Raw genomic sequence first — 24262 nt, 5'->3', positions numbered from 1 at the left:
CCCGCGTCTCCTGCATCGGCAGGCGGACTCTCAAGCACTGCGCCACCAGGGAAGCCCCAGACGGATTCTTAACCACGGTGCCACCAGCGAAGTCCCGGCACTTACTTTTAATTAGAATCTTATTCATTTAGACTATTTTTTAGAGTATGCTGTTTGTGTCTTTTCATGTACTTATATTTTACCTCCAAAAAAACCCAAAATAGAAATCCAGAAAGTGGCTTAATTATGGATCCAGAGGTTGGGACTTCTATAGCTTTTGCATCCACCACAATGCTTAACCAAGGCCGTGTGTTTAGTGGCTGGTCCGTCTTCGTTACCAGTTGTAGTGGGTTTAGTGGCCCCCCCCCTCCAATAAAAAGATATTTATGTCCTAGTCCCTGGAATCTTGTGAGTGAGACCTTATTTGGAGAAAGGGTATTTGTAGACGTAATCAAGTTAAGGATCTTGAAATTAGATCACCTTGGATTATCTGGGTGATCCCTAAATCCAATGTCAAGTGGACTTGTAAGAGACCTACAGGGAAGACACTGGGAGAAAAGAAGGCCCTGTGAAAACTGAGGCAGAGACTGGAGTGCTCCCAAGCCCAGGAACACCTGGGGCCACCAAAAACTAGAGGGGGCAAGGAAGGATCCTCCCCTAGAACCTGCAGAGGGAGCGTGGCCCTGTTGACACCTTGATTTTGGACCTCAGGACTCCAGAGCTGTGAGGGAATAAATTCTATTGGCTTAAGTCATCAGGTTTGTGCTAATTTCTTACGGCAACCCTTCAAAACTAATAAGATAATCACTAGTGGTCAGAAAAAGGAAACTAATAGAATCCCCTTGTTAATTCAGTGGCCCAGTGAAAAGTTTAGGCCAGTAAAGTTACAATGGGCAGTTGAATAATTTCTTAAGGCCAATCTCAGTGCCAGTGTACCTGCTGGATGATCTCCCCCAGTTTTAATTATTCCATGTCTTGCGAGGATCTCCTACAACCTCAGTGAGTACACTGCTAAATAAACCCAGGATTCTTTCTTTGTGGTGCATAAGAAGCCTTAGAAAATATTTCTCATGGATGTAGTAAGAGCTCTAAAATGGGTACAATGTTTGATATTAAAGACACTTATGGACCCTCATTGGTCTTTGTCCTGAGTGTCAGTAATTTACAAGATAAAATAATAGGAACATCGTGATGTGGAGAAAGAGACTATACTGGGGCACATGTGGGGTTTGGTTGCATGAGGTCCCTTTCAGCCCTAAGATCTCTCTTCTCTCCAATCTTCCTAACTTTTCCTCCCTCTTTCCTATCCATCCATCCCACACAATCTACTGAGTGTCTCAGTATAGGTATATCTTAGGGATATTGCAGGCATTACAGATATAAAGAGGAAAACAACCACGGAATCTGGTCGGGTTTTCAGTGTTCTGGTGAGTACTTCTCACTTTCCTGAAGATTAAAGAATGGTATAAAACAGATTTTTAATCTATTGTTTTGTAGATAGCCCCCGCTCCCCCAAATACAAAAGTATATCCAAAGGATGCCAAAGAGACAGCTTAAGAAAAATGAGTTCCTAAGTCTTTAGTTCTGGGCTCTAAATGGGGCAGCCCTCACTTGGCTGGACCCTCTGGAAACAGAGAGGTTTCTCTAAGTGAATTTTCAGCACTGTAAGCACCAAAGCCCAGTACTGGCCAACCCAGACGGAATGCTTCTGGACTGTATTATACACAGTTTGCCATCTTCAACAATCTGTGTGGAGCATCACTTAGCCTGTACTGATGACTCCGGTCATTCCTGTGAGCATCTGCTGCAGAAAAGCACGTGATCCCACTGTCTCGGGGCCTTGAGGTTGTCCTGCATCTTCCCTTTATGTCGGTTCTCAGCTTCCCTTGTCACCAGTGGTCACTGTGTAGGCCTCCAGCTGCTCAGCCAGCATGCTGTCCAGCTCCTTCCTTCCTTTTTTTTTTTGTTTTCTTCAATATACACCCCCACCCCGCCCAATCTGCCGTGAGTCTGAAACGAGACAACTAAGCCTTTGAAGATCTGTATGATAAGTAAGTGTCAACTGTGCTTTGAGAGAAGGAGACTGAAGTACATTAGCTTTCATCCAAGAAGGATGTGAAATGATGGTGTCCAATAGATTCTGGATAGACGTCCACTCAAGAAAGAGGGCACACATGGCATCCTGGGCATGCGGACAAGGTGTAGGCTTGTAGGTTTTCGCAGGTGTGTTTGTTCAAGGAAGGCCTCCCCTTCTCCCTCACCCGAAAGGAGGACATTCAATATGCAAATACAGGCAAGAAGGAGAGATACAAAAGACAGAAGAAAGAAAGCAACAATAAGAGGCCAAAGAGAAAGTAACGGAAGGAAATGAGACAAAAGGTAGGAGAGAGGGAGAACAAAATGAGATCAGAGCCTTATTGCCTTTTTTTTTTTTTTTTTTTTTTTTTGTGGTACGTGGGCCTCACTGCCGTGGCCTCTCCCGTTGCGGAGCACAGGCTCCGGACGTGCAGGCTCAGCGGCCATGGCTCACGGCCCCAGCCGCTCTGCGGCACGTGGGGTCTTCCCGGACCGGGGCACGAACCTGTGTCCCCTGCATCGGCAGGCGGACTCTCAACCACTGCGCCCCCAGGGAAGCCCGCCTTATTGCTTTTGAGAGCGGAATTTCTTACTTGGTTGGTAAATCACCATCTGTGCTGTCACTCTGGGCAGGAAGCCCGGGTGTGGAACTTTCTGCCACAAAAGCACACTGACCACTTCATGTCACTCAAGCACAGTGATGAAATCACCTGGACCAGGAAATCCAGTTATCCCAGTACTTGCTTCCAAAGAGTAAAATTTACCTGTAGACTATTCCTTTGGAATGAAGGAACTGCAGACCGAGAATGATTTCGGCAGCATAGAACCTGAGGGAAGGAAAATCAAGGCTCAACATGAATGTTTACTAGGAAAAAAAATTCCCCTTTTTATATAGTGAGTGTGCAGCGCTCTGCTAAATGTGAGCACGGAATTTTGTTTAATCACAACAAAAGGAAGATATCATCCATTCTACACATCCAGCTTCAGCCCTGAGAGGATGAAATGGAGCCGGTATATTTAGCCCTACCCGCATCTAGGGCTTATTCTTATATTGTAAACTATAATGCTCAAACTGTCATTTTTTTTTTTTTTTTGCTAATAGAACATTCAAAAACACTAAATGTAATAATAGGGAAATAATTTTCCCTCTGATTTTAAAATCTACTTGGACCCCTCAGACCTGTCTGCAGGTCATTCCACGTAGCCTGGGAGGAGGAGAAACGCACATAGGCAGACCTCAGGGATCTCACGGCTTCGGTTCCAGACCACCGCAGTACAGCGAGTCACACGAGTTTTTTTGGTTTCCCAGTGCATATAAAATTATGTTGACACTACAGTGTCGCCTATGAAGCACGCAATAGTATTATGTCTAAAAAAAGTGTACGTATCTGAATTAAATACTTGTGATCTATACTTCAGTTAAAAAACTATGGCTAAAAGATGCTAACCATCATCTGGCATCGCAGAGCTGCCACAAACCTTCCTTTATAAAAAAAACCAAGTATCTGCAAAGCACGATAAAGTGAAGTGCAGTCAAACGAGATACGCCTATATTAGAAGCTGGGAGGTGATACCTTGCTCTCCACCTTCAAAGATGACAGACTCAAAGGAGGTGGGTTTACAGGAGGATTAAAGTTAGAGATAAGGGAGAACTTCCCGCAAGTGAGGTCTGCTGGATCTTGGAGAAGAATGCAGAAACCCCTTCCTGGGAGGCAGTGAGGACAGATAGGTAGCGTGTGTCTGCGATGGCTTTCATGCCTTACACACCTGGAAGGGACCCCGAGAATCCTTTCTAGCAGAAAAATACCCGATGCTTTCTGGGCTGCAGGAATCTCATAAAATTATCTCCGGGCACTTGGCCGATGGTTCCTGGAAGCAACGAGATGGGTGGCGTACTACCCACTGGATTCGACAAAACAGCCACTTCAGCCGGGGTTTCTGTAGGAGCTCATGGAAAAGTCTCTCTCTCAGTGCAGCTCGACCTGAACCCCTCCGAGTGTTCATTAGGGGTGAGTGAGATTACTGAGCGTACAGCAAGCAAGGCTAGTGTGCACCCACCCTTTTAAGTGGAGCCAGGGGCACAGTTTTCTTGTGTTTGACGGTCTCAGTGGTTTGATGACTCAGGAAGGAGGGCCTGAGGGAGGAAGGGTGCAGGGCTTCTGTGGGATTCAGCTGCAGTCCCACCTAGTAAACCCACCCTGCTCGATTTCGCCAGCGCCTGGAGTGGCTTGATGCCAAAGAAGAAGAACGTATTCTCGAGAGAGAGCAAATGTCTCTTCCTGTTTCCTAATTCTCCTGCCCCCAGAGCTGACTGTTTGATGCCTTCACACTGAGCTTCCCTTGAAAGGCCTCCATGAAGCCCCATCCAGTGACCGCCTTGCCCATCTGTGCTCCATTTGACTTCTATTCAAGGGGCAAATATTGCTTCTGGGTTCAGATGATTTAGAAGCCTGATGAAGCGGGGTGGCTCCTTAAGAAACTAAGTAGTTGATATCGCGGCAGAGAGATGAAATAAAAGCAACTTGAATTTAAGCTTCACAAGCTGGGAAAACAGTTGCCTCATTGGATGTGTTCCTGGGGTCACCTAGCCCTGGGGTTTAGGCCCACTGAGTGAGAAACAGGAAAAGTGCCACGTGGGGAAAAGCACGGTGCGGGCACAGTGGACCCCAGTCCCTGACAAGACCAGTGGGAACCCCCCCAACCCTACAAGGGCTCTTACGTGGCTCTGCAAAGATCGAACTTGTGGCAGCTCTGGATGTGGTACATTAAGTCCCCTCCGTTGAGATACTCCATCACAAAAAAGAGGTTTTCCTGCGGAAAGACACAACCATCCCAACTGTGAGCTTCTTTAAGATGAGAAAACAAGGATTACTTTTAAAATGTATTTCATTATTTCAGAGGAACCAATTCTGTCTTGAAACCGCTTATAAAAAGGCTGGCAAGACAATTTAGCGGATCTGTATAGCATTTCTGAACCCCAGGAAACCTGGGGAATCCAGGAGGAGTATGTTTGCTAGGATGCCTGGATGCTAGCATGCAGCAGACGGGGCACAGCACGAGGGAGGGTCCACCTGGACTTGACCACCCGACGGTGGGATGGTCTTGGGCACTTAATGGGTGCTGGCTGTATACCTACTGAAATTGACAGCGTGTAGGACGATGAAGAGTACAAAGCGGGGGCTCTGCCTACAGGGGCAGGGCTTGAAAGCGTTCACTCGTTCAACACTCAGTAAGTAGCTCTGAATGTATTCTTCGGGCATGGCCAGAGCGAGAGAGGGCGTGCTCACGCGTGCCTCGTCCATCCAAGATGGAGACAGTCCTGCCTTCAGGGAGCTCACAGTCAAGTCTGGGCTTACTTCCCTCCAGTCCTGACCTCACCTGTTGCAAGTCACGGCTTATAAGCTGTGCTGCTCCTAACAGGACGCCATGCATGTCGTTAGAGCCGCTGCCCCTGGACGGCAGCTGTCAAAAGCAAGGCTGAGTGGTCTTCGGACTGTGGTCAAAGTATCAGAGGTGGCTGATTCCGGGGAGCCTGAGCTCCTCCATGGTGTGAGACAAGAGTTCCTCAATATGTATATTTATGACCCTTGGAGCACCCCGATTTTGAGAGTCCTCGTGAACCACAGAATTAGTAATCTGCTCAGTTGGCGTGGAGACAGTTGGGACAGACGGGACTCAAGGCAACTGTTAGGATAATGGGCTTTGCCCTTACTCAGACCCGAGTTCAGATTTCCTCTATTTGTGACCTTGAAGTTACTTAACCTCTCCTGAGCCTCACAGTTTTCATCTGCAAAATGGAAGAAGTAATATTCCTGCCTCATAAGGGTGTCGTGAGTGGTAAATGAGATGACCTATGTAGAAAGCCACCTCAGCGTTGGCACTCGGCCTGCATTTCAGAACTGGTAGCTGTTGTCATAGTAAACAATTTAAAAGCCAGTCAAAAAAACAGATCACAAGAACTAAACAAATGGAGAGAGATTCCACGTTCATAAATAGGAAGACAGTATTGCCAAGATGTCAGTGCTTCCGAACTTGACCTACAGATTCTCTACAATCCCAGTCAAAATCCCAGTGAGTTACCTGGTGGGTGTCGACAAAACTGACTCTAAAGGTTACACGGAGGAGAGGCAGAAGGTCCAGGATAGCCGACAACATGTTGAAGAACAAAACTGGAGGACTGACCTTACCCGACTTCAAGACTTAATAAAACTACAGTAATCAAGATGGTGGTATCGGTGAAAGACCAGACCAACAGATCAATGGAACAGAAAAACCTAGAAACAGACCCATGTAAATATAGTCAACTGATCGTTGACAAAGGAGAAAATGCAATGCAATGGAGCAAAGACGGTCTCTTCAAGAAATGGTTCTGATCATCACTGTATATTATCGTGTTTCCACGTTTCTTAATTTTCATTTGCGCAACGTCAGAAAAACAAACACCCAGCAGATACTTCTCAGAGAAAGGAACCGCACAGTCCTGTGGATCTTGAAAGAAGGAGGAAAACGGAGTTAGATCTCTTCCAACAAGTTAAATCTCCTCTAGCGCCATCTTTCTGTTCCAGTCAGAGCTGGGAGAAAATGCAAAGCAGGCAAAGCGAGGGGAATGTGGGCTTGTGACACGTGTTATTCCAGCAAAGACCCTCTTCTTAATGCTGGTGATACATTAACTGATGCAAATGATTCTTCTGGGTGGAGTGAGAGTTGAAGTTGTGATGCTGGTGGGGGGTGGGTAGGGTGGGGACGGGATGGTCCAAAACTGCCCTGGACTTAGAATTTGTCAGCAGCTCCTGGCACAGCATCTGCAGAGAGGAAATTCTCATCTCTGTGTGTCTCTAACTAGCTGTGTGATCAGGTAAATCGTTACCACCCCTGGGCCTCAGTCTCAACCTCTGGAAAATGAGAAGTATTGGTGAGACCGAATTCCTCTTTACTAGCCTAAAGATGCCCTGATTTTCACCTTAATTTCTCTTCCTTTTTCTTGGAGGAAAATATGAAATTCACAAACTTTGGTTATTGAGCACAGGACAAGACCTATGTAGTGCTTCCCAGATGATAAAACACATGTTGGGAAGGAGGTGTTATGCTGCAAAATTCTTAAGAGAAATCTTTGTTCAGAAACAGTGTGTATTGGAAGTAAACTGAAAGGTATAGAGATGAGCCTTCTCTCTGAAGCTTCTTCCACGGAGGTCAGCATTACGGCTGGGTTCGTTATGACCTATCATGATGCCCCAAAGAAGTTCACGAAATAGAGGTCAGAGGGCTTCCTCCCGTTTCATTAGTCTCCTGTTTATGCTAATAGAGTTTGGCTAGTTGGGGGCAAATACCTGTGTGTGTCACGGTCCTGACTGCTTTAACGTCTAAATTAATCCCGCCATGCACCGAGCGCTGAAAAGCAGAATGGGTTAGGACAGAATGGGTTAGCGCTGTTTTGTAGACCAGAGTGTCAGGTGAATCACTTTTTGATTGGTCTTGGTATTCTGTTTCTGAATCGTGTGTTTCCTTCTCTAAGAAAGATCTCGAGCACCCCTGCTCAGAGAGGAGTATGTATTATTTCTGATTTCGGAAAAGAGTCCAAACAAAGGATTAAAACTCAGTAACCTCTAGGATTTACCCTCCCAGTCCAAGCACTTGGTGAGTTTTTCACTTTGCCTACTTGGGCGGCAAAATCATAGCATTTTGTCAAGTAGCTCCATGAAAAGTGAATTTTAAAAGAGGAAGGTTGCCTTACTCAGGGTGTTCCCTCCTGCAGGGAAATGGCTAAGGTTCTTATTAATGAAACAATAAGACACTGAGCTTATTTCCATCCTGTCCGTGAAGTCAGTTTTACTTGGGGTTTGACAGTACAATGATTACAGCCACTGGAAGAAGTGATTCATTGAATAATGCTGAAGAACCTCTCGCTAACAAGCAAGCATTTGATACAGCATTCAACAATACTTATTTATCCCTCAGCTCTCCAGTATGCAAATATACCTATGGCATTCATGCCGTTCTGTATGCCAGATCCATAAAAACAAGAGAGTCAGAATTGGTGATTGCTTTGCTGTGATTTTCTGGCAACCGAAGGATATAATCAATGCTGATATTCTGGAGATAGATGGGTATTCAAAGCTCTGTGGCTCTTTTTTTTTTTTTTTTCCTTTAAAAAAGGTATTTATTCTTGCAAAGTCATTTAAATATATATACTGAGTACTTTCAAAAATTGAAAATAGCAAAGGATTCTGTGTGTTTGTGTACAAAGTACTGTATTTTCCAAAGCGTCTACAAATATCTTTCATCACTTGGCTGATAGAATGGTATATTTTCTTCTCCTGTGTACTTACAAAAATATGACAGACCACTTTAGGGGGCCTCTATCATCTAAATTGCTTTGTATTCATTTTCTTTGTAAAATCTCTATATCAAATTTAGCCATGAAAGCGATTTATACTGGTAAAAAGGAGGAAGCAAGTAAAAGCTATATACAGAAATACAAATACTTAGTTTGCCAACCTAAGAGCTGGAAAAAAAATCATCTTTCAGATGACAGATATGTACTAATCTCAGTGGTTTTCAAGGCCAAATCCTTTAAATCTTTATGGTCTAAATTCAACCAAGATATTGCCTTTGAATCTCTACCTTTGTGGATCCCACCCTTGTTACTGACACTACCGATGTCCTGAGTCTGGACTAGTGTCAGACTGGAGGTGAGTCTCCTTCAGATTGACGACTACCTCCAAGGAGGTTTACATCTTTACTTCGACTTATTGTCCCCCGCCAAGCAAAGGTTTAGTTTGGAATTGCAAATTGTGAGAGCTGCATTCTTGACATCCCCAGCTCTGTGGTGGGGATGCATTACAGGGGCTTCCTGTGTAGAGGAAAAGCACAGAGCTGGGGTCCAGGCTGCCCAAGCCAGGAGCTTACAGAACCAGCCAGGGCCCCACGTGGGGACGGAGCTTGCACCCGGATGGCACACCTGCAGGGCACCTGGACACGGGCTCACCCAAACCCCCTGCTGCTACATGCACACAGCCTGCGTCAGTGTGGTCATTGACACTCAGTGTCTTAGGTATGCTTGTAATTTAGAAGGCTGGAGCCACTCCAAATCTGGAGTACTTGATCTATTCCTTCCTTGTTTAGTGAGCTATAAGCTAAAACACCCTAGAAAACAGGTTTATTTCCTTTTTCATAAAGAATAAGCCATCAGACTTGAGGACACGGGGAGGGGGAAGGGTAAGCTGGGACGAAGTGAGAGAGTGGCATGGACATATATTTACTACCAAATGTAGAACAGATAGCTAGTGGGAAGCAGCCTCATAGCGCAGGGAGATCAGCTCGGTGGTGCTTTGTGACCACCTAGAGGGGTGGGATAGGGAGGGTGGGAGGGAGATGCAAGAGGGAGGAGATATGGGGATATATGTATGCAAATAGCTGGTTCACTTTGTTATACAGCAGAAACTAAAAGCCATCAAAAACCGAAAAACGAACAGATAATCACATGTATACTTTTGATATCTAAGCGTTGCACGTGTATGTGTGTGAAGGAAGGAGGGAGGAAAGCCTCTCTGCAGACCAGCAAACTCATTCATTACGGCCTGTTTATATTTCTACTGTAAGTCTAATTAGTAAAACTCACTGCCTTTGATAGGTTCATTAGTACCTGTCAGAAATAATGTGCCTGAGTTTCTAGAGGTTTGTACCTGCACCGGGAACTTGGACTCAGTTGGTATTTTCTGGTTTAACTGTCCCACGGGGTCATCTTGCACTAACTAGCAAATTATTTTCTTCCATAACGGAAGTACAAACAGTGATCCATTTCACGAATTTTAAAATAGTTTTCCCTGATACGATTGGGGCTCTACTAAGAGGCAACAGAGCAGTTAGGCTGATGGACTTTGCTGCCAAACTGCCCAAGGGTGAATCCTGGCTCCCTTGTCTGACAGCTGTTTGACCTGTGGTGCCTTTGACCCCTGTAGGGGCCACCTCGATTTCCTTGTCTGTAAAATGGGGATAATAATAGTCTCTACTACAGAAGGTTGCTATGAAGATTAAATGAGCTAAAATACGCAACATGCCTAGAACATGGACTGGCACATAGTAAATGCTTTATAAACATCAGCTGTTATTATATTTATGACCACAGTTATTGTATACAATATACACACAATGCATGTTGAGAAATATATATTCCCAAACACAGAGGGGTCCCTGGAACAGACTAGGTTTTAACATAAAAGGCAAGTTTTAAGGAATACGCTTTTGATGTGAAAATGACCCTACTCTGCTAAAGATTTTAAAGTTACTAAATTATCACTATGACAAAGAGAAAAAAGATACACAAAGAAAGATGAAATACTCGAGAAGTCCTACCTCTGGGTGCCTTGAATGATATAACTCGAAACGACTCTTTTCTTCTTATAATGCTTTTGTGTATTTTCCAATTTTTAAAGTATGTTTTGGTGTAATTACTTTTATAATTAGGGAAAATGTTAAAGAATTTTCCTTAAGAATTTATAAGTGAGTGAGTTTTCTATCACTGGATGTTTGTATGGTGTAGATTCTCAACACTTGCCATGGGGGTTTGCTATCTGGCATGGAAATGTCGATTCAGTGTCTGAATGTAAAGTAAGATGCTATATTTTTTAGTTCACCGAAGTTGAAACTGGCAGGCTTAAGTATTATGAAGCAAGCGTGACCAGGTACAGGGGAGTAGAGTCATGTGATAAAATACTTTTAAAATCACTTTTAATCACCATAATACAAATAGAGTAATTCTTTTGAAAAAGAATAACAAAAATCTAAAAACGGAAGCATCATTAAAATTTTACATTTACAATATGAAAGATGATTAATACAAGATTAAAGTGATAGATTTAACAAAACCAGTGGTGTGATTCTCACAGGGCTGTGTGTGCATATATGAATGTCCTAGAGAAATTAAAAGCCCTAGGGCTGTCAAAATATATCAGTATTTAAAACATGAGATCATTCTTTAGAAGGACATTTTGTGAATGGATGTTCTAGTAAAGGGGGAATGTAAAGAGAACTCAGTTATTCTAATATGATGTAGCTTCTACCCTGATTTCTCCTTAGTATATGATTACATTTGCTTTTAATAAGAGAATGAAAATAAAGAACATGGAAAATTATTTAGTAACGATGACTATTCAGTATAGCTAGTCAAGTACTGAACCAATAAGGGAACTGTTGCCAAATGTGCATACATTATTGGATAAGTGAGAACTTTGTAGCATTAAAGATGCTATAACTTTATCAAACCTATAACAATTAATTTTGAAAATACATGGAGAACTTAGTAAATATCATGCACATGAGGTCAGGAATATAGATTCCCTCTCCAGAAAAAATAAGAAATGGAGGAAAAGAATAACTATAGTCATTTTTTTCAGATTTTTTCCCCCAAGGCTAGTAAATTAATAAATTTTATGTGAGAAGGTTTGCATGTCTGAGGAGATAAAATTAGAATACCAATATTTATTAAAAATATCCAAGTATACCAGTATCCTTTTCAGAGTATCATATGTTAAACATATGTAATAAATGCTGTAACATCCAAGATGACAGTATTGATATAACAATATGGAAACCGGAGAGTACACGTCAACTCAACTTCGGGGTATATCCTATTTTAGCCAGTGGAAAGTGCGGCAAGGTGTGCCCTGAAGAATGAAGGGGAGCTGGTCCATATCTAAAATTAAAGGAAATAATCCACATCAAGTATTTAGCCCTGTGCCTGACATAGAGTAAGAACTCCATACATAGTAACCTTTATTATGTGTATTATTATTTTGTTAGAACAAGTTAAATATGTTCTCTCTCTATATATGTCTTGAGAAATATACCTTCATAAGGACCAAGAAGGTATGTGATGAATTTAGAATTCTTCCAAATCTTGTACTAGTGAAGTTGCTGAATGGGGAAAGCATCCTACCCGCTCCAGCCCCTAGCCTCCACAAGAGGGAAATGCACACATTGTGAGCTATTGGGGCATGGAATTCTGGGGTCCTAGAGATGGGATGGGGATGAGGGGCCATGGTCCCTTGCTCCATGGGGGAGATGCTTGGTTCTAAGGTTGAGGGCATGCAATAGATTAACTGTCCAATTAAATGAGTTGGATTTGTTGTCTAGGTACCTTGAAATCTCAACTTTACTAAGTTTTGGATTGACAGTATGATCTAGAAAAGAGACTAGATTGTGATCAGTTAGGCTGAGCATGACTGGATCTCAGTTTCCTTAGCTGCAGAATGAGAGTATCTGATGTGATAACCTCTACAACCCCTTCCTGCTCTTAAAAATTTCATAGTCATTACAATAGAAAAGAAAAAGAGTATAACAAATCAAATTAGTAGCTATAAGCAACCAAGATGTCTCTCAATAGGTGAGGGATAAATTATAGTACATCCAGACAATGGAATACTATTTAGTAATAAAAAAAATGAACTATTAACCCATGACAAGACATGGAGGAATCCCAAATGCATGTCGCTTAGTGAAAGAAGCCAACGAGGAGGCTATATATACTGTGTGGTTTTTAAACTATATGATATGGAAAAGGCCAAACTATGGAGACAGAAAAAAATCAGTGGTTGCCATGGGCTGGGGGGTAGGGGGTGGGAGGGATGAATAGGTAGAGCACAGAGGATTTTTAGGAGTGAAACTGTTCTGTATGATGCCGTAATGGTGGATGCATGTCAGACATTTGTCAAAACCCATAGCATGTTCAATACAAAACCCCTAATATAAACTATGGACTTTAGGTAATAATAATGTATAAATATGATGCATCACTTATAACAAACACAATACACTAAAGCAAGATGTTAATGGGGATTCCCTGGTGGTCCAGCGGTTAGGACGCCGTGCTCTCACTGCCGAGGGCCAGGGCTCAATCCCTGGTCCGGGAACTAGGCTCCCACAAGCTGCACTGCGCGGCCAAAAATAAATAAAGTGTTAAAAATAGGGGAATGTGCGAGGTGTGGAGAGAGGAAGGGGATGCATGAGAAGTCTCTGTACTTTCCACTCAGTTTTTCTGTGAACCTAAATCTGCTCTAAAAAGTAGTCTATTAAAACAACACCACCACCAACAAACGCTAGTAGCTATAGACCAGCTAATGCATTAAAATACAAATGTACAAGAAGAGAAACCTTCTTTAGAGTCTTCCTCATGTGGAGTTCATAAAAAATTAATAAAATAATGGCTGAAGAAGATGGAGACTATTAAGTTCTACTAAATTCTAATGTTTATTCACCCTATCAAGGTAGAAATTACACAAAGGCGGCAGCACTGCAGTTTCTATTTAAAATCTGAAAAATATGACTTCTAAAAACATCTTGATTTTGGTTGATAGTGTCCACTTAAAATATTTGTAACTGCTCTTCTAGAAATATTTTTTTCATAGTTTCTTGGAGAATTCGTTTATTTCTTTTAACCTGTTAAACACGTAGGATATAAGAGCTCATTCACATTCTGGATAAATACAAATCATTACAAAATGGTCGTAGAAGTTATATAGTAAGTTTTATTTCAACTTTTTTGTGTTGAAGATTGTTTTCACTTTGCCAGTTTTCCGGCCCTGGGAAATTTTCATCACGTACTTTGTCTCCAAACTCTGGCTCTCAGATGGTCACTCGCAATTTGTGCTTCTGTGTGTTACTCAGCCTTTACTGGAGCCCCTACTGCTGACGTGTCAAGGCCTTTCTTCTGTCTCCATGGTCCCGTTCCTGTCCCTCTCATTTCCAGCCTGGAGACACTTCCTACTTTATTTATTGCGGTGATCACCACCACGGTGAGCCCGCCTGGATTTCCTCTTCTTGGTCTCTCTCCCCCGCCTCTTCCTCACACGTCCTCTCTCAGAAGTGACCCCTCTCCTTGTGTTTGCTGTATCCTAACCCCTTCCTCTTCCAGAATCTTCCACCACAAATTCCTCCCTTTGTGGAGCATTCTCTATTACTCAATACCCTTGAACCCTGTGATCATAACAAGCCTCCACCTTCGGAAACACACTTTCTGAAAGACTGCCGTGTAACCACCAAGTTCACCCACCCGCCAGCTACCCCCCTGTCACCTGACATGTGTCCTCAGCCTCCCAGTGGGATGCTTCCTTCTGTTCCCCCTAAATGACAGTCAACAGGTGGGCTCCTCACCAGCCTGACCCCATGGGCCCCCCTTTCCTGACATCCTTCTCTCTCCTGGCTTCCAGTGACCCTACTCCCCTGGTCCCCCCTCACCTCCCTGAGGGATCTGTGCTGTCACTTTCCCCCTTCTCCCCCCACCCTCCTTACGAGGGGGCTGTGCTTTGGTTTGGTCCTTGAGCCACTTCCGTGGGTTTATCCCAACTCTCACGTATTCCCAGTGTCAACTACTGCCTGTTTGCAGAGTCCTGCATTTTTCCTTTCCTTGAGGTGTGTGCCGTGTCCCCTCCAACGCACGTGGTCTTTGGTTGAATAGGGGGATGCACCTCCAGGTGCCCTGTTGTAAGAACGTTGGGAATGACACGTATTGGGCTGCCGTTTGCTATTGATCGTGTATTTTCTCTAAGACTGTCAGCTGAGAAAAGGACACATTAAGTGACCTGAGTTTTAATGTGGAGAGATGAGAGGTAGATAAGAATGATTTTGAGGTCAAGGTAGAGAGTCCACAGGCTGCTAGGGGCACAAGATCAAGGGGACTTGGGTCGAGGGGGAGATAATGGACTTGAAGGGCACAGAGGGGTGGAAGAGTGGACACCAAGGGTGGACGTCCTCTCCTCTCGGCCACCCTTTCTGGAACCTGAGGATGCTGGCAGATGTGCCACAGTCAGCCAATGTAATTTACCAGAAGACCATTTCTTTTTACTTTTCTTCCCCTACAGCTCCCTACCCCAAGAACATTGTCTAGAATGCTGTGGGATAATTTTTTAAAAAGAGAGAAAACATGCTTCTTGATATCAAGGGAAAATACCATTTAAATGGAGAAACCAAATAAATGCATCTGAAAGCAGTCACAGAAAGGGGCAAACCACAGGAACGAAACCACCTTTCTAGGTCTTGTCAGCTGAGAAGCCTGAGGAGGTGAAAGATAACGGTCACTAAGTAGGATTTGGTGAATCTGAAAGATATTTAGGGGGGAGATCCTCTTTGACCCTTCAAAGGAGGGTGAGTAGCTTCGCAGACAAGAGAGGTTACTTTCCAGGACACCCTTGAAGGAGATGCAAAATGTCCGTGTTTCGAGGGAAGCTGGTGTTCTGCGGCTTTGGGAGAACAGCTGATGGAGGAACAGACGAACAGGGTGGGCACACGAGCCTTGAAGAAACAAATCACATAAAGGTGAGAAAATATCTGTGAGCTTAAAAGCAGGTGTGCAGAAAGGGCACGGCATTTCAGACGCAGTAGGCAACACGTGTAGTCACAGGATTCCTGCATATTTGTTCATTGATTGCCTGTTATCACCAGTGTCTTGTGAGGGGTGTGTGTGTGTAAGGCAAGCTTTTTGAGTACAACAGGAATTTACCATGCGTCTACTGTAAATTGACTCTTTTTGGTACGTTTACTGTGAATCTGACATCTGCTGAATCATACTTTAGTTGCACAGAAAGGACATCTGAAGCGCATCAAAGTGATGTGCCATTTCTGAAAATAACAATTTTCAAGCAATCTTCCTATCAGAAAACTGCCAGAGTCCCGTAAAGAGAAGAGACTGCTCCGTTACTTCCAAATGGGGACAACACAAAAAGTTAATTCTTGTCTTAGCTCACGGGTAAGTGTTTTTGAGGATGTGGGTTTTCTTTTCCTTGTTAAAATTGTGATAGTTGCTAGCGCTCCTAACTCAGCTGGAGGGTTTGTGGATTAAAGTGTTTTTTGAAAGCTTCAGACGAGGTAGTTTCTGAATAAAATGCTTGACCTGAAAAACCTTCTGGCAAATCTCAGATGGATTTTACCTTCAAACTATGGGAATTCCAGAATGACACACTTTTAAAAGAAACTGCCCAGCTGAGTCATTTCTCTTCTATTTCAAATAATAATAACTTGCAGTTCAAATGGCACTTTCTCCGTGAAGGATTCAAACTTCTCCGCAAATGCTATTTTCTTTTTTAAACGTTATCCCTTTGGAGGCTAAAAGGGGACGACCGAGGTTCCAAAGAAAGGTTTGGTGACTTGCTGAAAGTCACGTGAAGCGGCAGGCGTCAACTCCTGCTCTGAAATCATGAGCAGAGGCGTGACCATGGTGAGGCCACCCTGGAAGTTAAGCCTCATGTGTTCTATGAAGGGAAAGTGAAACTCAGTTTTCTTTTTCATAAAAGAGACGCTGCACAGTAATGCTGACAAAGAAGGGTCACCTGGCTCAGACAGGGCGTGTGGAAGTCGAGGGCAGTGCTGTAAATACACGAATTAACGCTAGCATCCTCACTCCTGACGTTCGGGAGCCTGCAAAGCCTTTGGGCCTTCGCTCACATTCAGCCTGCGGGGAGAGGCCCGGAGATGTGCTCATATGATCTAAACCGTCTTGTAGGTGTGAAATTGTAGGGCTACTGAAACTACCTGAACACAGATGGGCCTTTCAGGATTCAAAGGAGACACAGATGAATGCAGACCACAGTCCACTTTTCATTTCTAAGGAAAAATTAGTTCCCTAAAAAAAACCCCAAAAAAGTGTTAGTTTTTTTTTTTTTTTTTTTTTTTTTTTTTTAAGAGATAATAGTCCCCAGATGGAGTCACTTGTGTTAAGCCCACATCGCCAAACTGAGACTTAATACCTAACCTATTTGCAGTTCCAACCTTCCCCAGCGACGTAATCTTAACCGGTCAGTCTGGATCTTTCTGGTCAGTGCGAGACAGGTAGTGCCCCTGCTAGAACCCCTTCTTCCCTAAGGGAAGGTGGTCTTGCCTGAAACAGTCTGCTCTTTCCTTGTCCCTCCCCCATTTCTGCCGATAAAGTCTTCATTTCATGCAGCTCCTCAGAGCTCCCTGTTAGTTGCTAGATGGAATGCTGCCCAATTCGTTAGTCACTGAATAAAGCCAATTAGAATTCTAAATTTACTCAGTTCAATTTTGTGTCTTAACAGATTTAGTGATGGCGACGGGATCCGAAGGAAAACATCTGATGGCTCTGAGGACAACACGAGACACAGGGAAGAACACTTCGAGTGCATCATCCTTCCTGCCGCTGCAAGGGCCGTGGGTAAGTTCCCCTCGGTTTTGAGCTCTTTGCGTTGGGCCCCTGATCTAATTTAATTGGCTATCCAGTCCCCCATTTGATTGGAACCACTAGTTCCATGCTGGGAGCTGCTGGTGGTTTAGTCTGCAGTTCCCCATCTGTTTGGAATCCTCCTCCAGATTCCATGCTGGGAGCTGCTGGTGGCAGCTGTGGTTCCCCATTCTTTGGGGTTTGCTGGTTCAGTCCTTTGCCCAGTCCCTGGTTCCATGTTGGGAACTGTTGGTGTGCAAGGTCTTTGCCTTGGCCGGGCTGCAGTGACATCTCTTGGTTACTGCTGGTGTGTTAAGGTGCATGTTTGTTTGTCTTGTGTAGATAAAGGCTATTGTTGATGGGAATTTCAGAAGCAAGAAAAGCCACACAATTGGTGGGCATGGTTCAAGCATTTAAACTGTCAGAATGCTCACCACCTAACACAGAGACTCCTGTGTTAGGACAAGTTGGTCATGGAATGGGTTAGAGTGACACTAGGTCCGCTGCCAACCTCAAAATTTCCATGCAATGAGGCACACTATGGAACACCGCACAACCTCCAACCCCGTGGCATATCCCTCTTAGTTATTCACCTGGCTCTGAGAGACCCAAAGGCTTAGCCCGAAAAAATGAGACCTTTAAATTCTAAAGAGTTAAGTGTGCCACGTGCTTGTTTTATATCTAAGAACTATAATTGCAGAAGCTGCAGATAGCTACAAAAATGGCAAAAATCTTACTAAAAATAACTTAGGATTGTTGTTTGGGGTTCTGAGAACTTAGCTTGGTAACTGTCACGATGGGGACTCCAAAATACGGCTGGACAGAAACGTGGTTGTACTACCTTTGCGGCTAAGGGTCCTGCCAAACGCTGCCGGCCCTTGGAGAGATTGCAACGGCCGTTATGAGGAAAGTTCCAATTAGTTGAGATCATCTGAGAAGTGCCCTTGAAAGTAAGGGCTCCCAAATCAAACAAACAGAATGGGGATACTTATTTTAACTGGCACGCAGAAGCCTTCAAAAGGCTTCAAGATGCCAAAATAGCTTCACTGAAAAATTTGTTGCAAAAGGCTAATGAAAAATTAAAGGCACAAGAGGTACCTAAAACAGATGGTAAAATGAATGTTATATAACCTTTACTGCTCCCCTCTGTCGTCCTTTACTTGAATACTCATTCTAGTAATCCGGTCTAAATTGTCTTTCTACTCTAAAGAGGCAACAGGACCGTAAAATCCACCAAGTTAGTGGCTTTACAGACAGCCCCATATCTTCCCTTAAAGGAGGGCCCCCAAAGGGCGCTTCCCAGGATGGTCGAGACTCTGAGGGATTTTCTGGTAAACTGCTACATTATTCCCTTAAGCAGCTAAGGCAAACTAAAATTAAAATGAATGAAAAACAATTACCAAGTTATGGTAGATACCAGAGCTATACTGTCTACATTAAGCCCCACGCAGAGCCTGCAGATGTGATCCCACGAAAACTGGCAGAAGCCAGCTAAGGTGAGGGTCAGCTCCCCTGGATCTCTTGTAGTACATGATAAAGAGAGGAAAATATAACAACTTTTGTATCCCCTTTGGGGACATCAAGTACAAGGGGTTGTTCAATACTGCAAGAAATATCTGCTGTTTGTCCCGATTGAAAACTGGCAAGATATTTATAAGGATTTCTTTAAAAAGTAGCTCAGTGGTAAGAAGTTGGTCAGAAATTGGAAGCTCATAGGAATTTTTGTTTTTAGGCCTCTTCCCCTAAGCCAAAATAAAACTATGTACACCCCAGAGGGAAAGCAAAACCTTCTAAAGCCTTTGTGAAAGGATTTACTAAAACATTCCAAAGGCAAACAGCTCTAAATCCAGAACACAGAGATCTTTTGATTTCCATCTTAGTTAGAAATCTTCTCCCTGATATAAAAGAGAAAAAAAAAAAAAGCGAATTAAGGATAATTTAGTTGGATGGGGTGGATCAATTTATGATGACATTTAGGCTGCAACCCAATTCTTTGAGGAATTGAGAGCTACTGTCATGATCTTAAAAATTTTGCAAAACTAGAAATTCAGCTCTAGAGGCAGTTCAAAAATCCAACTATTCCTATCACCGATCCCACAACCTCCCCTATTTATCTCAAAAGGAGTGTATGTATTGTAAAAATTCTGGCCTTAGGAAACCAAAGTCCTTCTTGGAGGAACTTACATTCTATCCCTGTGCCTTTGAGATGTAAACGTTATATAAACTTTAGGGAGGTAATTCGTATCAGAAGGAAAACGGAAGGGGGAAGGTCATTTGAAACTTAGGTGAACAAAAAAATCTTTTAAGTGTCTTCCCCACAAACATTAGTGGAAAAGCTTTAGCCGTCTGAGCGGGTAACCTTAACTTATTCCCTCCACCAGGTAAACAACTTAGATTCAGCTGCTTTTATGAGTAGTGAATTTTGTATTATTATAGCTGATTCATGGTAGTAATTTTAAAATGAAAGCTATAAGGTCTCTGTACCTCTCTGTATGCTTATGTGTCTGTGTTGTATGTGTATGGTATTTTTCACCTCCTAATGGTCTTACTAAAATTGTAAAAGAAAAAAAGAAAGCTCAATTTAATTGGTTTGAAGAAAATTAAGCACTTATATGAATTAAATATTCCTAAAACTCCCAGAAATATACCTGCATCCCTCGGTGATATTGCAGGTTGAGTTCCAGACCCTCACAATAAGGCTAATATCATAATATAGCAAGTCACACAAACTCTTTGATTCCCTAGTGCACATAAAGGTTATGTTTACACTATACTGTAGGCTATTAAGTGTGCAATAGCATTATGCCTTAAAAAATACATACATATATATACCTTAATTAAAAATAGTTTATTGCTAAAAATGCTAATCATCATCTGAACCTTCATCAAATCATAATCTTTTTGCTGGTGGAGGGTCTTACCTCAGTGTTGGTGACTGCTGACTAATCAGAGTGGTGGTTGCTGAAGGTGGGTGTAACTATGGTAATTTCTTAAAGTAAGACGACAATGAGGTTTGCTCTATTGACTGACTCCTCCTTTCATGAATGGTTTCTCCATAGCAGGCAATGCTGTTTGATAGCATTTTACCCATAGAACTTTCAGAACTGGAGTGATAGAGCCACTGCTCTATCAGCTAAGTTTATATAACAATCTTCACAGCATCTTTACCAGAGGTAGATTCTAAACCGAGAAACCAGCACCTTCTTTGCTCATCCATAGAAGTAACTCCTCATCCATTAAAATTTGATCATGGGAGTGCATCAATTCAGTCACATCTTCGGCCTCCACTTCTAATTCTAGTTCTCCTGCTGTTTCCACCACATCTGCAGTTACTGCCTCCACTGAAGGCTTGGATGCCTAAAAGCCATCCATGAGGGTTGGAATCAGATTCTTTTAAACTCCTGTTAATGTTGATATTTTGATTTCTTCCCGTGAATCACAAATGTTCTTAACGGCATCTAGAATGGTGAATTCTTTCCGCAAGGTTTTTTCGATTTACTTTGCCCACATCCATCAGAGGAATCACCATTTATGGCAGATTTAGTCTTATAAAACGTATTTCTTAAATAATAAGACTTGCAAGTTGAATTCACACCTTGATCTATGGGCTGCAGAATGGATGCTGTGCTAGCAAGCATGAAAACAATAGTAATCTCAGTTTATATCTCGATCAGGGCTCTTGGGTGATCAGGAACATTGATATTTTGAAAGGAACCCTTTTTTTTTTTTTTTTTCTGAGCAGTAGATCTCAACAGTGAACTTAAAATATTCAGTAAACCATGTTGTAAACAGATGTACTGTCATCCAGGCTTCGTTGTTCCATTTATAGAGCCAGGCAGGGTAGATTTAGCATAATTCTTAAGGGCCCTAGGATTTTTGGGATGGTAAATGAGCACTGGCTTCAACTTAAAGTCACAGCTGCATTTGCCTCTAACAAGAGAGTCAGTCGGCCCTTTGAAACCAGGCACCGACTTCTCTCTAGCTGTGGTGGCATCTTCTTCCGTTATAAGGCTCTATCATCTACATTGAAAATTTGTTGTTAGTGGAGCCACTTTGGTTCATTATCTTCGCTCAATCTTGTAGGTAATTTGTGGCAGCTTCTACATCAGCCCCTGCTGCTTCACCCTGCACTTTTATGTTATGTATATGGCTTCTTTCCTTAAACCTCATGAACCAACCTCTGCTAGCTTCAGACTTCTCTTCTGCAGCTTCCTCACCTCTCTCAGCCTTCACAGAGTTGGAGAGAGTAGGGCCTTGCTCCGGGTTAGGCTTTGGCTTAAGGGAATATGTGGCTGATTTGAGTTATCCAGACTATCCACAGTAAGACTGTATCATTTTCTTATCATTCCTGTGTTCCCTGGAATAGCACTTTTAATTTCCTTCAAGAACTTTTCCTTTGCATTTACACCTTGGCTAATGGTGCAAGAGGCCTACCTTTCGATTTATCTTAGGTTGCAACATGCCTTCCTCACTAAGCCTAATAATTTCTAGCTTTCGATTTAAAGCGAGAGATGTGTGACTCTTCCTTTCACTAAACACTTAGAGGCCATTGTAGGGTTATTAACGGGCCTTACTTTCAATATTGTGTCTCAGGGACTAGGGGGGAACCCAAAGAGAGGGAGAGAGACAGAGAAACGGCCGGTCAGTGGAGCAGTTACAGTAGTAACATCAGAGATCACTAAGCACAGACCACCATAACAAATGTAACATTAAAAAGTTTGAAATACTACAAGAATTAACAAAATGTGACACAGACATGAAGTGAGAAAACGCCGTTGGAAGAATGGCAGCGGCAGACTTACTCAATGCAGGGTTGCCATAAAGCTTTGATTTATAAAAAATGCAGTATTTGTGAAGTGCAATAAAGCAAGGTATGCCGGTAATAGAAACTAACCCAAATGCTTCTCAAATTCACATGGTCTGAGATAATCCTTGGTAAATAAAAGCTAGTTGACGTTTGTTGGATTTTAATTAAAATGGGTCTTAGGAATTATTAGCATTGAAAATAATGCAGATGAACAACTTTGTTTTACTGCTCAAATTAGTTCATGTTATCTCTGTTACAAAGTATTCAGCAAGAAAAATAGGTCGGGGGTGATGGTTGACTTTGTCTAATGTCTCACAAAGTTTTTGTGGGTAGCCTCAACATAATTATTGAGAACAAGTGAATTAAATAGATGTAAATGGGATAAAAGGTTTTAGGTAACTTTTTAAATAGTTTCCTCAAAACTTTGTGGTAACCTGAAGCAAAGTTTTGCTAAGTTAAATTAAATGATGGATAGGCATCAAATATCTAGATAATTTCCAAATAAAATATTGAAACACTAATTACTGAACACGGGTTTATCTACTTTTGGCTTCCTACAGAGCAACTAAAGATATTTGGGTCTATCAGTAAATATTTTTTTGTGCCATACTGAAATACTTACTATCAGAAAGCATATGTTTCTCAAGAAATTTTAAAAACTATATTAAGCCACAGAATGCCTATTTCACAATGTTCTATGTCCTATGTGACCAAGTATTTTTAAACCTTTTGATGTTTTTGACAAACTTCCCACAAATCAAATTCTAAATGAAATCTTTTTGACCTCAAACCAACTTTGAGATTTTCCAGAGAGCCCCAGGAACATTTCAAAAGATTAGTTTAACACCTCTCTTTTTATAAGGAGAGAAAACAAGCTAAGACTGTTATGCTAAATTGCATGGGAAGCACTGTCAAAAAGTAACACTAAGCCTCCTTTATGTTGTATTTGTACAGATATATAAGTATTCCCAAAATTGATATGTCCTGGTATAATGTAATCATACTTCCAGTTATTATTTTAAAATGTATATCACAGATATAACTATATTTCCTTATCAAATGAACTCTCATTAGATCTTTAACCATATTCTTTTTTAAGTCTTTGTCATTACAGAGAGTTACTGTTTAACTCAGATGCTTTTACAAAAGTATTTCTTCAAAAGTGCCTCATCTTTGGAGGAGCTTCAAGATGGTGGAAGAGTAAGACACGGAGATCACCTTCCTCCCCACAAATACATCAGAAATACATCTACACGTGGAACAACTCCTACCGAACACCTACTGAACGCTGGCAGAAGACCTCAGACCTCCCAAAAGGCAAGAAACTCCCCCACGTACCTGGGTAGGGCAAAAGAAAAAAGAAACAACAGAGACAAAAGAATAGGGACGGGACCTGCACCAGTGGGAGGGAGCCGTGAAGGAGGAAAGGTCTCCACACACTAGGAGCCCCTTCGCGGGCGGAGACTGCGGGAGGCGGAGCGGGGAGCTTCGGGGCCGCGGAGGACAGCGCAGCCACAGGGTGCGGAGGGCAAAGCGGAGAGATTCCCGCACAGAGGATCGGCGCCGACCGGCGCTCACCAGCCCGAGAGGCTTGTCTGCTCGCCCGCTGGGGCGGGCGGGCGGGCGGGGTCTGGGAGCTGAGGCTCGGCTTCAGAGGTCGGATCCCAGGGAGAGGACTGGGGTTGGCGGCGTGAACACAGCCTGAAGGGGGCTAGTGCGCCACGGCTGGCCGAGAGGGAGTACGGGAAAAAGTGTGGAGCTAATGAAGAAGCAAGAGACTTTTTCTTGCCTCTTTGGCGGTGTGCAAGGAGAGGGGATTCAGAGCGCCGCTTAAAGGAGCTCCAGAGACGGGCGCGAGCCACGGCTATCAGCGCGGACCCCAGAGACAGTCATGAGATGCTAAGGCTGCTGCTGCCGCAACCAAGAAGCCTGTGTGCAAGCACAGGTCACTATCCACACCCCCGTTCCGGGGAGCCTGTGCAGCCCGCCACTGCCAGGGTCCAGGGACAACGTCCCTGGGAGAACGCACAGTGCGCCTCAGGCTGCAGCAACGTCACGCTGGCCTCTGCCGCCGCAGGCCAGCCCCGCACTCTGTGCGCCTCCCTCCCCCGGGCCTGAGTGAGCCAGAGCCCCCGAGTCAGCTGCTCCTTTAACGCCGTCCTGTCTGAGCGAAGAAAAGACGCCCTCTGGCGACCTACATGCAGAGCCGGGGCCAAATCCAAAGATGAACCCCA

At 43.2% G+C, this 24262-nt stretch overlaps 1 protein-coding gene across 3 annotated transcripts in view; it reads right to left on the bottom strand.

Annotated features, from left to right (window-relative positions):
- Positions 1 to 24262, bottom strand: part of PRKCQ (protein kinase C theta) — a 106919-nt gene that overhangs the window by 33287 nt on the left and 49370 nt on the right. For all 3 annotated transcript variants that reach the window (XM_007465811.1, XM_007465813.1, XM_007465812.1), the window contains 2 exons: positions 4775 to 4866; positions 2820 to 2882 (listed from right to left, as the gene is read on the bottom strand). In XM_007465811.1, coding sequence (XP_007465873.1) covers positions 2820 to 2882; positions 4775 to 4866 — 155 coding nt within the window. The remainder of the gene's footprint in view (positions 1 to 2819; positions 2883 to 4774; positions 4867 to 24262) is intronic.

Source organism: Lipotes vexillifer, unplaced genomic scaffold, assembly GCF_000442215.2.
Source record: "Lipotes vexillifer unplaced genomic scaffold, Lipotes_vexillifer_v1.1 scaffold7, whole genome shotgun sequence".
Taxonomy (NCBI): domain Eukaryota; kingdom Metazoa; phylum Chordata; class Mammalia; order Artiodactyla; family Lipotidae; genus Lipotes; species Lipotes vexillifer.
This window is presented reverse-complemented; position numbering and strand designations above follow the sequence as displayed.